Source organism: Rosa chinensis, chromosome 7 (genome assembly GCF_002994745.2).
Source record: "Rosa chinensis cultivar Old Blush chromosome 7, RchiOBHm-V2, whole genome shotgun sequence".
Taxonomy (NCBI): domain Eukaryota; kingdom Viridiplantae; phylum Streptophyta; class Magnoliopsida; order Rosales; family Rosaceae; genus Rosa; species Rosa chinensis.
The window spans coordinates 20235797-20247223 of NC_037094.1; the positions used below are offsets into that span (position 1 = coordinate 20235797).

An 11427-nucleotide genomic window follows, 5' to 3' on the forward strand; every position below is an offset into this window, starting at 1 on the left:
ATAGAATTTTAAAATAGGAAGAAGAAGAAAAAAAAAAAAAACCCTCATATAGAAATTGCCCAATGCGAGGGGCGGGGGCGGGGGCGGGGTATCCCCATTTGAAAATATCCCCAGATGGGGGTGGGGGGCGCGGGGGAAACTTGAGGCGGGGGCGGGGGCGGGGGAATCCCCCGTTTGCTGAATCCTACTCCTAATGCCTTACCGCAGTCAGGGAATGAGACCTCTTCCACTAACTGTTGCCATCCAAACAACTTTGTGGCTCACAGGCAAGGCCAAAATCAGCCCATGGAAAGTTGCCTCAAAAAACACTTTTCCATAAAAAAAAAAAAAGCGAGAGCAAACTAGATGAGGCCGAAGCTTGAAGAATCTCGATAAATGGAGAAGCTCTAGGTCTCGACAGACTAAAGAACCCGCCGCACCACAAACCCTAATTGAGAGTTCTAGGTCAGTTCAAAGCATCTCGTACTAATTTGTAACCTATGTCATAATTGAGAGAAAAGCACTATTAGACTAACTAGATCTCAATAACTTTTTTGGTCCAAAAACTAAGATTTAGTTAATTTACCCAACAAATAATAATTTATCGAGATTATATGGTGTCTTCAAAGGCTTTCTAGGCTGATAGACTAATTCGTACCGGGAGATCTTGTCAAAATATATGCTTCCTCTTCCAGCCACTAAGATTAGATTGAGATTTAACTCTAATCAACGTTGGTAGGATTCGAAAGCGGGTGTAAGGATACCACACCTAGAGGTTCTTATCAACTTGACAACCTATGATGGTTTAGTTTGTCAAAACATAATGTATCTCCTATTTTCTTTTTGTCAAAATATAGGAAATGACTTCATAACTCCACGTGGGTCCACCTAATATATTCTTTATGGTAGTTTATCTTTGAAATCATATTTCTGATTAAATAATATTCCCAAAGTCATAGGTTATTATTCAATGTAATTGATAAGGGCATGTTTAGTATTTTGTATGTAATGAATAAATATATACAAGACTCTTTTAGCAAGAGATCTTTATTTTATGTCACTATGTGTGTGCACACGCGCGTGTGTGTATTTGGTTATATTGGAGGATATAGAGCTCTTGTCTACCATAATTCTCCAACTTTTCACGGTTGGGCTAATCTAGAAGTAAAAGGCATTGATTTTTTCTAGTCTCATCTAAAATCTGTCAATTCTGATATTAGTGAGATTTAATCTGTGACGTTTGTTAATAACTTAATATATAGGCTAATGACCAAGCAACGCCAAACTTATGGAGGACATCGACTTAACTTTTCTAATCAATGTAGGAGTGAGAAGTTGACCGAAGATCTCTTCCACGTTGGAGAACTAACCAGTAGCTACTGAGATGGCGTCTTGTTTTTCATATCTCTAACTGTTGTTTGATTATTTTATGGCCATACCAAACTGATTCTTTTAACTCAATAAATGTGAAGATGACCTGCCACCTCTCTCCATCTCCATTCGCACAAGAAATGTGAGCAGCAAGCCAATCCCATTTGTTGGACAAGTGGGATCTGAAAAGCTGCAACATATAATATAGAGAGAGGGCTTACAAGTAAAAATACAACTAGGACACTAGGACAGCCTGTTGACATCAACTCTAACGCTTTGAGCCATCATCCGTGGCCCTCCGCTGCCAACTTAAATCATTACAACCACCTCCTTCTACTCTCCTCAGACTTCCATTACGGCGTGTATCCGTTTACTCGTCGGCAAGGATCGCCCATTAAGGCATTTGATGATGAGCAATTCGTAAGATGATAGTCGCACCATTTCTAACTAATTAACCTGTCTCACGAGACAATCTGAGACTGCTTGAGAATATTCCTCGCGGCCACCCGGGGTCTTTGGAATCGGAAGTTCGGAACTCTTGGCTTATGGTTTAAGGTGCGAATTTAGAGTTAGTGCTTGGCCTAACGATCCCTCTCAATGGTTTTGGTTAGGACTGTCACTCGGTCGGTTCGAATCGGTTGTAGGTACTATCAACTTCAAAACCAAAGCTTTCGGTTTCAAAATTGAGCTACCAATTACTAACTAAAATTTTCAGTTTTTAATCATATCTACCGAATTCGGTATTTTAGTCTTCAGTATTACTAGCTTACTTTTGTATATATGACATCAAATTTTAGCGATTTTTAATAAAACTAGGTTATTTAACCATTTTGGACTAGGTTACTCAAAATACATGTATTATTAATGTAGTATATTGTTCATACTATTATGAAATTTTTTATGTTTATTTCTTAATATACATGTATGTGTATTGAAAACCATAGTATATAAAGCTAATATTTAAATAATAGGTAGATTATGTATTTACTAAGGGGTCGTGACCACTTACCTGATTTTAGGCTAAAAATTGTCCACTTACTCCACTAAGAGTTTTTTAACTCCATTTACTCAATCTAACATTCATTGACAGTTTTGCCCCTATTTTAATTAATAAATTACATCTCTCTCTCTCTCTCTCTCAGACTCTCTCTCTTAGATCTATTTTCTCTCTCCTCCCCCCTCATCAATCTCTCCCTCCCTCCCTCCCTCCCACCTCTAGCCGGCGATATGTTGACCACAGACCTTATCTCTCTCTCTCTCTCTCTCTCTCTCTCTCTCTCTCGCAGCTCAGACGGCACCGGACGGCTGCAGAAGCTACCGCCGTGGGAGAAGAAGATGGACACCATCATCATGCTCATGGCGGCGCACCGCTACATTCGATTCCTCCAGCCTCAGGTCGCCGGCGCCCATGCCATGCCCATCATCGCCTCCAGCTCCATGCCCGTCTTGAAACAGCGGCGAGACGAGAGAACACGCCTGCGAGATCGGCGCAACCTCCACTTCGCCGGTCTCCGATTTCACTGCTGCTTCTAGCTCCTTGAATGCCTCTGCAATTTTCCTCAGCGGCTTCTCGTTCGCCATTGCAAACTATCTCTCTCTTCTTCTTCTTCTGTGAAATTCTCTCAAGTTCTTTTTTTTTTTTTTTTGGTAAATTTGGTAGAAGGATTAGAAGTAAAGAAGAAAGAAGAATGAAAAAAAAAGTTTTATTGAGTAGTTATACATGTCTATTGCGAGGCAATAATATGATTATTGGGAGACAATAATAAGAGTATTTGGAGGCAATAATATGCATATAAATTGATTAATTGTGTCTGTAGTGTATTCATTTTGGTTTTGGGAGTTTATACAATTCACTGGACGGCAATAATATGATTTTGGGAAGCAATAATATGAGTATTGGGGGATAATAATATGCATATAAATTGATCAATTGTGCCTGTAGTGTATTCATTTTAGTTTTGGGAGTTTATACAATTCATTGGACTGCAATAATATGATTTTGGGAGGCAATAATATGAGTATTTGGGGGCAATAATATGATTACTAGGGGGCAATAATATGGTTACTGAGTATTAATAAATTCAGACACCGGAATCCGGTCACCAGTCCGGTAGCCGAATTCCGATCATCGGTTGCCTGATTCTGGTGACCGGTCGCCGGATTCCTGTCACCAGTAGCCGGAGACCTCAGCCGGTCATTGGTCACCGAAGCACAGCAAGGTGGAGGATGACTTCTCTCTCTAAGTGAAAAAGAAGGAGAGGGCAAAAAAGTCTCAAAAATAAATAAAAAGAATGAAAAAAGAATTAATTGGGTATTAGGGAAATAATCTCTTAGAGTGTTTTGGGTAAATGAGGTTAAAAAGCAGTTTGTGGAGCAAGTGAGCAATTTTTAAGCTGAAATTGGGTAAATGATCATTTCCCCATTTACTAAAACCAAACAAACTTTTTTGGTAATTTTCAATTTCGGTTTTATCGGTCTTGGTTACCAAAAAATCTTTTTACCAAACCTAAAGTGTCGGTTGATATTCGGTCGATTCGGTAATTACCAAACCAAGTGGCAGCCCTAGTTTTGCCTCAGGCTTAACGTATGAATATGACACATTTTTTGTTAGTACATGCTGTACATGTGCTCATTATGTCAAATTGCATGGTTGAAGATTATCAAACTTTTCGAGCCGAATAAAATCCATCATAAAATCTGACATAATATATACACCGTGTTAGGATTGACAAAGTTGAAACTATACAAGACGTGTGTGTATCTTAGTAGGACCAATCAAACGGTATCCAATTAAAACTACCGAAATATTCATAAAATAATTATTTTGACCTTATTGATATATGAGCGAATATCCAAAATATTTTCCGAGCTTAACTTTTAGTAGAGTTTGTTCTACGTACTGATAATGCAAGTAATTCAACACCTAAATGAGATCTCAATCATCTCGCCTTTTGATATTTGTAGTCCACATTTCACCAAAATAATTAAAAAAATACACTTAATGTTATCTGATTATCCATTTCTGTTAGTTCAAATATACCTGAGTGCGCTAAATTTCTTTTAAAGTTTTTGTTCATACTCAAAATTTTCTTCCGTAAATTCGTAGCCGTGTGGTACTGAAACCGAAACTACGATCATTGGTGTTATCAAAATATCTGAAAATATCTAGGGTTGTGATGGGATAGTCAGGAGAAAAGTGGGATTTGAGAGATAATCGGACGGTGTGAAGAAGGTAATCAAGTACAACAGAGAAGGCACAGCTTGCGGTTGAAACTGTCCCCAGCAGCATCAAATCACCCCGACGTCTGACTACTATGACTGTCTGGTCCTCCTTAAACCAAAAATCCAATACTCCATTAATAAGTACCGGGGAAAAAAGAAAAAAGAAAAAAAAAATAGGGAAGGAATCCCAACGACCGAGGGAGAGAGAAAGAGACAGAAATATAAAGGAAAAAGATCGGCAGAAAGAGAGACACCGATGATGTTGGGTTCCGGGCACACGCGCACTCCTCCAGCGCTTGTTCCACACTCTCCATCCGGACTATTATCTTTTCCATGACCCCAGTGTGATCCGAGATTCTCTCTCTTTCCCTCTGCCGCTTAGAAATCATGAGATCATAGTCTCTCTCTCTCTCTCTCTGGTACGTTGTGCAAGAATGAAAATTTAGTGGAGGTTCAGGAAGAAGCAGGAGCCCAGAAGCAGATAGTTCTGATGTGAAAAAAGCTCTCTGCTTTTGGGGTTTCTACATCTTGGTATTCTCGCTTTCTTCTTTCATTTTCCATATTTTTCACTTGCATACATTGGGGTTTGGATTGTTTTGGAATTTGGATTATAAGTAGTTGTGCTGTGTGGGATTTCTGTTTGCTGGGGACTGTTTCTTGTAGTAAGTGGCTGGTTTTCTGTTCATACCCAGATTCTTTCTTCTTTGAGTTCTTACCAAGTAAGGTTCTTTTTCTCCTTTTCTTCTTTTCTTTTCTTTTCTTTTTCTTTTTACTTGAAAGAACTGTGTGTGTTTTTGATGGGCCAGTTTGGTTACTTTTCTTCAGAAACTTTTGCTGCATTTTCCCAGATTGTAGAAGCGAAGCAAATTTTTGACTGTGTGAACTGGTGATTGAAAAGATTGTTGTATTACTGTTACAAGAATTTGATCATATGGATGTAGTTTGTATGCATGTAGTGGATTTTGGGATTACTTTATATACTTTGTGATGATTAAATAAAGATGCAAAATCTGATCTTGATGATGATTTCAGAAGAAAAATGTTGATGCGAGGAGATTTTGATCTGAATTCGATGCAACCGTATACTGGTTCTCTGAACGATGTCTTGAGGAACACTATGCTCAACCAGGAGCTGGTATTTAAAGACCAGGTATTAGAATTCTACAAATTCTGTCTCGAAAAGCAGAATTGAGATCATTCTATAACTACTTAGATTGTTCAGGAAATTTTGGGCCATACAGTCTTTAAGAAGCATATTTATTTATATAAAAAAATGTCTTACTTTCCTGATACTGTTTTTTGTTCAGGTTCATGAACTCCACCATCTATACAGGACACAGAAGATGCTGATGCAGAATCTCGACAGAAAAGAGTATCATAGATACAATGTCAGCAAGGCGAGTGCTCAGTCAAATCTGTCACGTTGGACAAATCCTATGATAGATGAACCAAGGGTAAGTCGAGCATTGACTACCTGATGTTGCAATGACAACTCCTTTAACAAGAAACTATTTGGCCTTTTGGGACTGATGAGAAATACATTTTGAGAGAATTTTGTTTCTCTTTTCAATTGCCCTACCAACTAGTTCGATCTTTATGATCCTACACTGTTAGTTGTCTGAGGCAGAGCTAACTGTTATATCTGGTCTCAATTTATTGCCGACTTAGTTTTATTCAGATTTTTAGCATGCGTAGTTCTCATATGTGCGCTTGTGCTTGTCTATCAAGTTACTTGACACAATATATATGGCAGGACTTGTTTGAAGGACGCAAGAGTCCATGTGATAAGATTCAGCCGAGGCCTCTTGGTCTTAAGCATCCCTTAGATCCGCTCAACAAACATATTGGTAAAGCATCTCCTGAATAATACTGGGATCACTTGAAAGTAGCACTAGAACTGAGGAGTTCACTCTGTTATGATAATTTCACAGATCCAGCGGAGCTGAAGCTTTCCCTGAGAATTCAAGAGGACAGCAGGAGGGAGGGAAGCACTAAGAGAAATTGGTTTGGTGTAGGATCTAATTCTTCCTCACCCATTGTGATTGATTTAGAGGAAGATGAAAGTGACTGGAATCCTTTCAATAAAGGTAAGTTTCATTTGCATGTGCACTACTATTTATATCAATGTGTGCATCACGTTGTATTTTTGAACTTCTAATCCTGTGCGCTTTTGATTTTGTTTTTGTCTCTTTTGTTCAGGATTAAATAGGTGTTCTGGTGGCATCTCAATTAACAAGTTATCCACCAGGAGCCAACAGTTCAGTTCATATGAAGCAGGGCTTCTGGACCTTAATAAAACCCAGCCCGATGATTCATCTTGTCTCTCCAATGATCCTACGGTAGTCCATCCTTCAACAGCCAGCTCATCGCATGCTTTTCGTGGGTTAGCTGGCAAGATAAAAGAGGGCACTGTTTGTTTCACTGCTGAGAAAAAGGAACATGGTGGAAATTTTTCTTCCTTGAATTCCACCAGGGAAAATGAGAAAACAGAATACCTGGGCAGGAGTTTGGAAGTTGATGGATTTAGAGCAAGTGAAATGGACCGTGCAAGTTTGGAGGCGGCTGTGTCTAGATCCAAATCAGACGTTTGTGAAGCAGTTGGCTGCAACGGCAATGACCCCAAAAATGGAAGTGATGGGTTCATCCTCAAACTTCTAAACAGTCGAACTCATTCATGTGCAGCTTCTAAACAAGCAAACTCGGAGAACACCAAAGTAGAAGACCCTGTATTTCCATATTCTGGTCATAGTAAAAAAACAGATCAAGATGGACATGGCAATATATCTTCTTCTGCAAGTAAGCCGTGCTGCATTGGTGATAATGATTCCAGTAGTGTGAAGACCATACTATCTGAGGTTGAGTTCGGAAACTCAAACCCTTTTTCTTCCGATCAGTTTTCAGCGACACATGTAGGATCTCAAGTTTCGGAAACTTTATTGGGTGAGCAGGACCAAAGATCTTCCGACAGCAGTGAATCTAAACACAAATACATCAACAGGGAAGAAGAATCAGCTGAAGTGGATGCTTTGACCAGCGAGGCAGTTGAAGCACTTCTTGGAATGTCATTGGAGAGCTCCTTTTGTTATCAAGATTCTGCTGGCAAAGTGGGAGAATCAAATAAGGTCGAAAAGGAGAGTGAGAAACCACAGTATTCTTGTGATTTTTTTGAGTTAATGACACTAACCCTTATGGAGAGCAATGTGGATGACTGTTCTGTGTCATCAAATCCTTCTGAAGTAAGTTTCACAGAAAATAAGGATGTCGGTTTAAAGTTCAGAAGGGGAAGGAGATTGAAAGATTTTCAGAAGGACATACTTCCTGGTCTGGCATCTCTTTCCAGACATGAAATTCGCGAAGATATAAACATTATGGAGGGAGTTTTAAGGTCAAGAGAGTACAAAAGATTACAAGCCAAAATGGCTGATGGTCACGGCTGGTGTACTCCTGTCAGAAACAAACGTTCGAGACTGAACCATGTTACACGGAGGAAAAAATTCTTATGAGAAGATTTTGGTGAAGACCGAGATTTGAACAAGTATCATCTCTGTAACCATTTACTGCATATAACTTTTAGCTAGTATCATTTAGTTAATTTCGATTACACGTTTTGATCTTAGTTTTAGTGCTGGTAATTGGATAAAGGTTTATCTCACAAGACACGTAACTCATGATTGTGGTCCTTTGTTTCTTCAGTTCTCTCCCACTATTCGAAGTCTCAAAAGACAATAAAATCAAAAGTGAATGGTTAATAAATAATTTTGAAACTTGGATTCTTTTTCACTGTTAGCTATGACTCTGGTGCTTCCTTACCTATAGGTAAGAATCCCCAAAGTCAGAGCATAAAATCAACTGGAGCTTTCTGTTTCTCTGCAATTTACAATTGAAGGCAAATCCTTTTTGTTCTTCTTCCAAGTCTAGCTACGTCCCATGTCTATATATAATTTTATTCATGCTAAATGGTGAATTTTGGATCATCTGCCTGTACTTGTGTTTTTGGGATGAAATCGTTTTTATGTATAAAACTATGTTTCAACTTCCACAATCTATTCCACTTTTTTTTTTTGGGCTGAAGAGAACTTTCGTAGAAACAGAGAACCAAAGGGAACAAACAGAGGCTTCCCAGAACAAGGAAGCAAGGAGAAAACAGAAGGAAAGAAACTAAAGCAGTTGTTTTTTAAAAACTGAACAGAGGCCTTAATGGGGACAAGCAAGGCCATCATACAAAAGAACATTTGAGAGAGAGGAAGACGGATGTGACACCCAGTTCACAGGGCACTTCCCACTGATAACAAGACCAGCAACAAGGTCTGCTGCACAGTTTGCTTTCCTGCTAGTCCAATGCCAGCCAACTTGCCGAGGGGGGATAGTATCAGCACCAAACATCTCTGTCTAGATTGCCCATTCTATAACAAACTGTTATACTATACCATTATTTAGCCTGATGATAGCAGAAAATTAATGACATTGCAATAAAATGATGAGTGCAAGCAAAGTCACTGAATGCCACCCTTTGGGAACAAGCATGCTTCAATCATGAACACAAAACGATAAGGGTGATGGTGCAAGTCTATGAGTGAGAGAGACTGATGGCAATGTTGATTGGCTAGTGGGATTAGATTCATGGGTGAGTGGAGTGATGCTACATATAAATCCTCCAATCTTCCCCAAAATCCTTGATCTCTACCTGTGCATGCCCCACAGCCACTTAATAATAATGACGTAATGGCAAAAAAATAAAAATAAAATAAATAGAGTATAGTATGAATTTCCCACTCTATCTTGTATCATTATCTTGTTTGAGATAGAGAAGCAAGAATATTTCATTTCACATATAAGAAGCTTTCATGAAGTGGCTGATGAATACATTCCCACTAAAACTGAAGCAATATAGTCGTTGTTGATTGATGGTTTCTGGCACCTTGTGATTTATGAATATGTATTGATAGGTTCTGGACTGAATCAAAGAACTCAGTTGACTTTCTTTCAATGAATCCAGGGTTGGATTTCAAACTCCATGAGGTTGCTAAAACTAGTCTTCAACATGCGCACCACCTAGTTGCTTGTATGTCTGACAATAACCAAGAGAGAAGTGTTCAAGAAGTGAGCCTTGTTGCTCAAGATGCAGTGAAGGAATTCAGAAAACTACTTTCCCTACTTGATGGATCAATGTCATCAAATCACAAGAGGATCAGAAAGGGTCCTTTGCCGAAATCCGGTGACATAAACCAGGATGAAATGATGGACAGTAGTCCTAATTGTTCTTCATCTCATATCAAAACGCACGACCGTGATCATCAGCCTTGCTTGGTTACACATTTTTTTAGCTCCCTTCAGAGAGATCAAGCAATTGCTAACTATGACCAAAGCAGTGTGGTCCTTCCTAGCAATATAGTCATGGGGTTGAACCAATTCTCACAAAAGCCTAGCAGGACTTCAGTGATCAGCATGGATGGTAGTAGCATCAACACGCAGATAGTTCGACATTCAATGTCTGAACTATTGACTTCTAGAGACGGCACCTCTATGTTTTCTTCCAAAAGGAAGAGTTGTGGGGTTAAAAGTGAAGAAGCCGGTACGGTATGCCTAGCCTCTACTGGTAAATGTCATTGCTCAAAGAGAAGGTAACTACTAATTGAAATTAACTACGTTTAAGTAGAACTCATCGATCTCTTACCTAAATATTTTTATATATGTTTGTTAATCTGCTTAATTACAGGAAACTAAGAATAAAGAGAAGAATCCGAGTTCCGGCTGTAAGCAACAGGCTAGCAGATATACCTCCTGATGACTATTCTTGGAGGAAGTATGGGCAGAAACCTATTAAAGGATCTCCATATCCTAGGTATGTTGGTTTTTTTACTATCAAAAGTTCTCTTAAGCTAGCTGCATAAGAAATCATAAGCAATAGACACTGCTAGTGGTACAAATTTTAATGTTCACATTATACAATCCAAGAGAATATCTATCCCTTCATGCGTGCAAGTTTGTGTGTGTATATATATATGTGCGTGTGTGTGTGTGTGTGTCTTCTCCTCTGTTAGTCATATATTAGCTGATAAGACTGTCCCTCTTGCTTTATGATTTCAAAGGAGCTACTACAAATGCAGCAGTGTAAGGGGATGTCCTGCAAGAAAACATGTCGAAAGATGTCTTGAGGATTCTACCATGTTGGTTGTTACTTATGAAGGAGATCATCAACACGCATAGATTACATTTCAAGCACCTGCAGTTGTGATTTGAATTCGACAGTGGAAATGAGAATGGCCTGAAAAAGCTCATATTCGGCTTGAACTGGGTTTAGTTTGTAACGATTCTTTTCTGCTCAATCTTGCAACCTATTAGAACTGTAACTTGCAAGTGATGTAATACTCTCCTGGGTTCAGATGATGAATCATGCTGCCTTTTTTTTTTCCGCCATTCTTAGTTGCTTACTTACAAACATAATAATACCTAGAGACTAAATCCGCGTTATGAATTTCAATTTAGTTGGACGGCTTCTTTGAACAATGTAAATCTTTTGTAACCCTGATACAAATTAAGGGCCTCACACCTTCTGCAATCTTTGCGGTAACAACTACTTTTGCGAGGAATTTTGTTCGGCAAAAAAAAAAAAAAAACATAACAATAAATTTTTCTCAGCAAAAGTCCCTCATACAGAAATAAAATAAAATGACACACTTTTGGGGCAAATAGTTCGTCATTACAAGTAATATAATTTTTTATTATCAGAGTTTTGCTGCCAACTTATTTAAAGGTGATATATGTTGACGTGTAATTTGTTGCTACTCCATTAAAAAAAAATTAAAAAATACTTTTTCTATTGAATAATTAGTCGGGTATGGAATTTTTTTTTTT

At 38.6% G+C, this 11427-nt stretch overlaps 2 protein-coding genes across 3 annotated transcripts; both read left to right on the forward strand.

The window, feature by feature from the left end:
- The first annotated feature begins 4746 nt into the window (after nucleotides 1-4746).
- LOC112178942 lies at nucleotides 4747-8251 on the forward strand. Of its 2 annotated transcripts, none has more exons than XM_024317222.2 (6): nucleotides 4747-5103; nucleotides 5605-5722; nucleotides 5880-6026; nucleotides 6326-6419; nucleotides 6504-6659; nucleotides 6772-8251. In XM_024317222.2, the coding sequence occupies exons 2-6, from the start codon at nucleotides 5612-5614 to the stop codon at nucleotides 8073-8075; spliced, it is 1812 nt and encodes a 603-aa protein (XP_024172990.1). In that variant the 5' UTR covers nucleotides 4747-5103; nucleotides 5605-5611; the 3' UTR covers nucleotides 8076-8251. The 2 variants fall into 2 exon arrangements, with proteins under 2 accessions (XP_024172990.1, XP_024172991.1); XM_024317223.2 differs by lacking the exon at nucleotides 4747-5103 and adding an exon at nucleotides 5121-5291.
- Nucleotides 8252-9322: 1071 nt separating this feature from the next.
- LOC112179865 (probable WRKY transcription factor 17) lies at nucleotides 9323-11057 on the forward strand. Its single transcript, XM_024318354.2, has 3 exons — nucleotides 9323-10193; nucleotides 10289-10414; nucleotides 10662-11057. Exons 1-3 carry the CDS (start codon nucleotides 9559-9561, stop codon nucleotides 10777-10779), a joined length of 879 nt encoding a protein of 292 aa, XP_024174122.1. The 5' UTR covers nucleotides 9323-9558; the 3' UTR covers nucleotides 10780-11057.
- The last annotated feature ends 370 nt before the right edge of the window (nucleotides 11058-11427 follow it).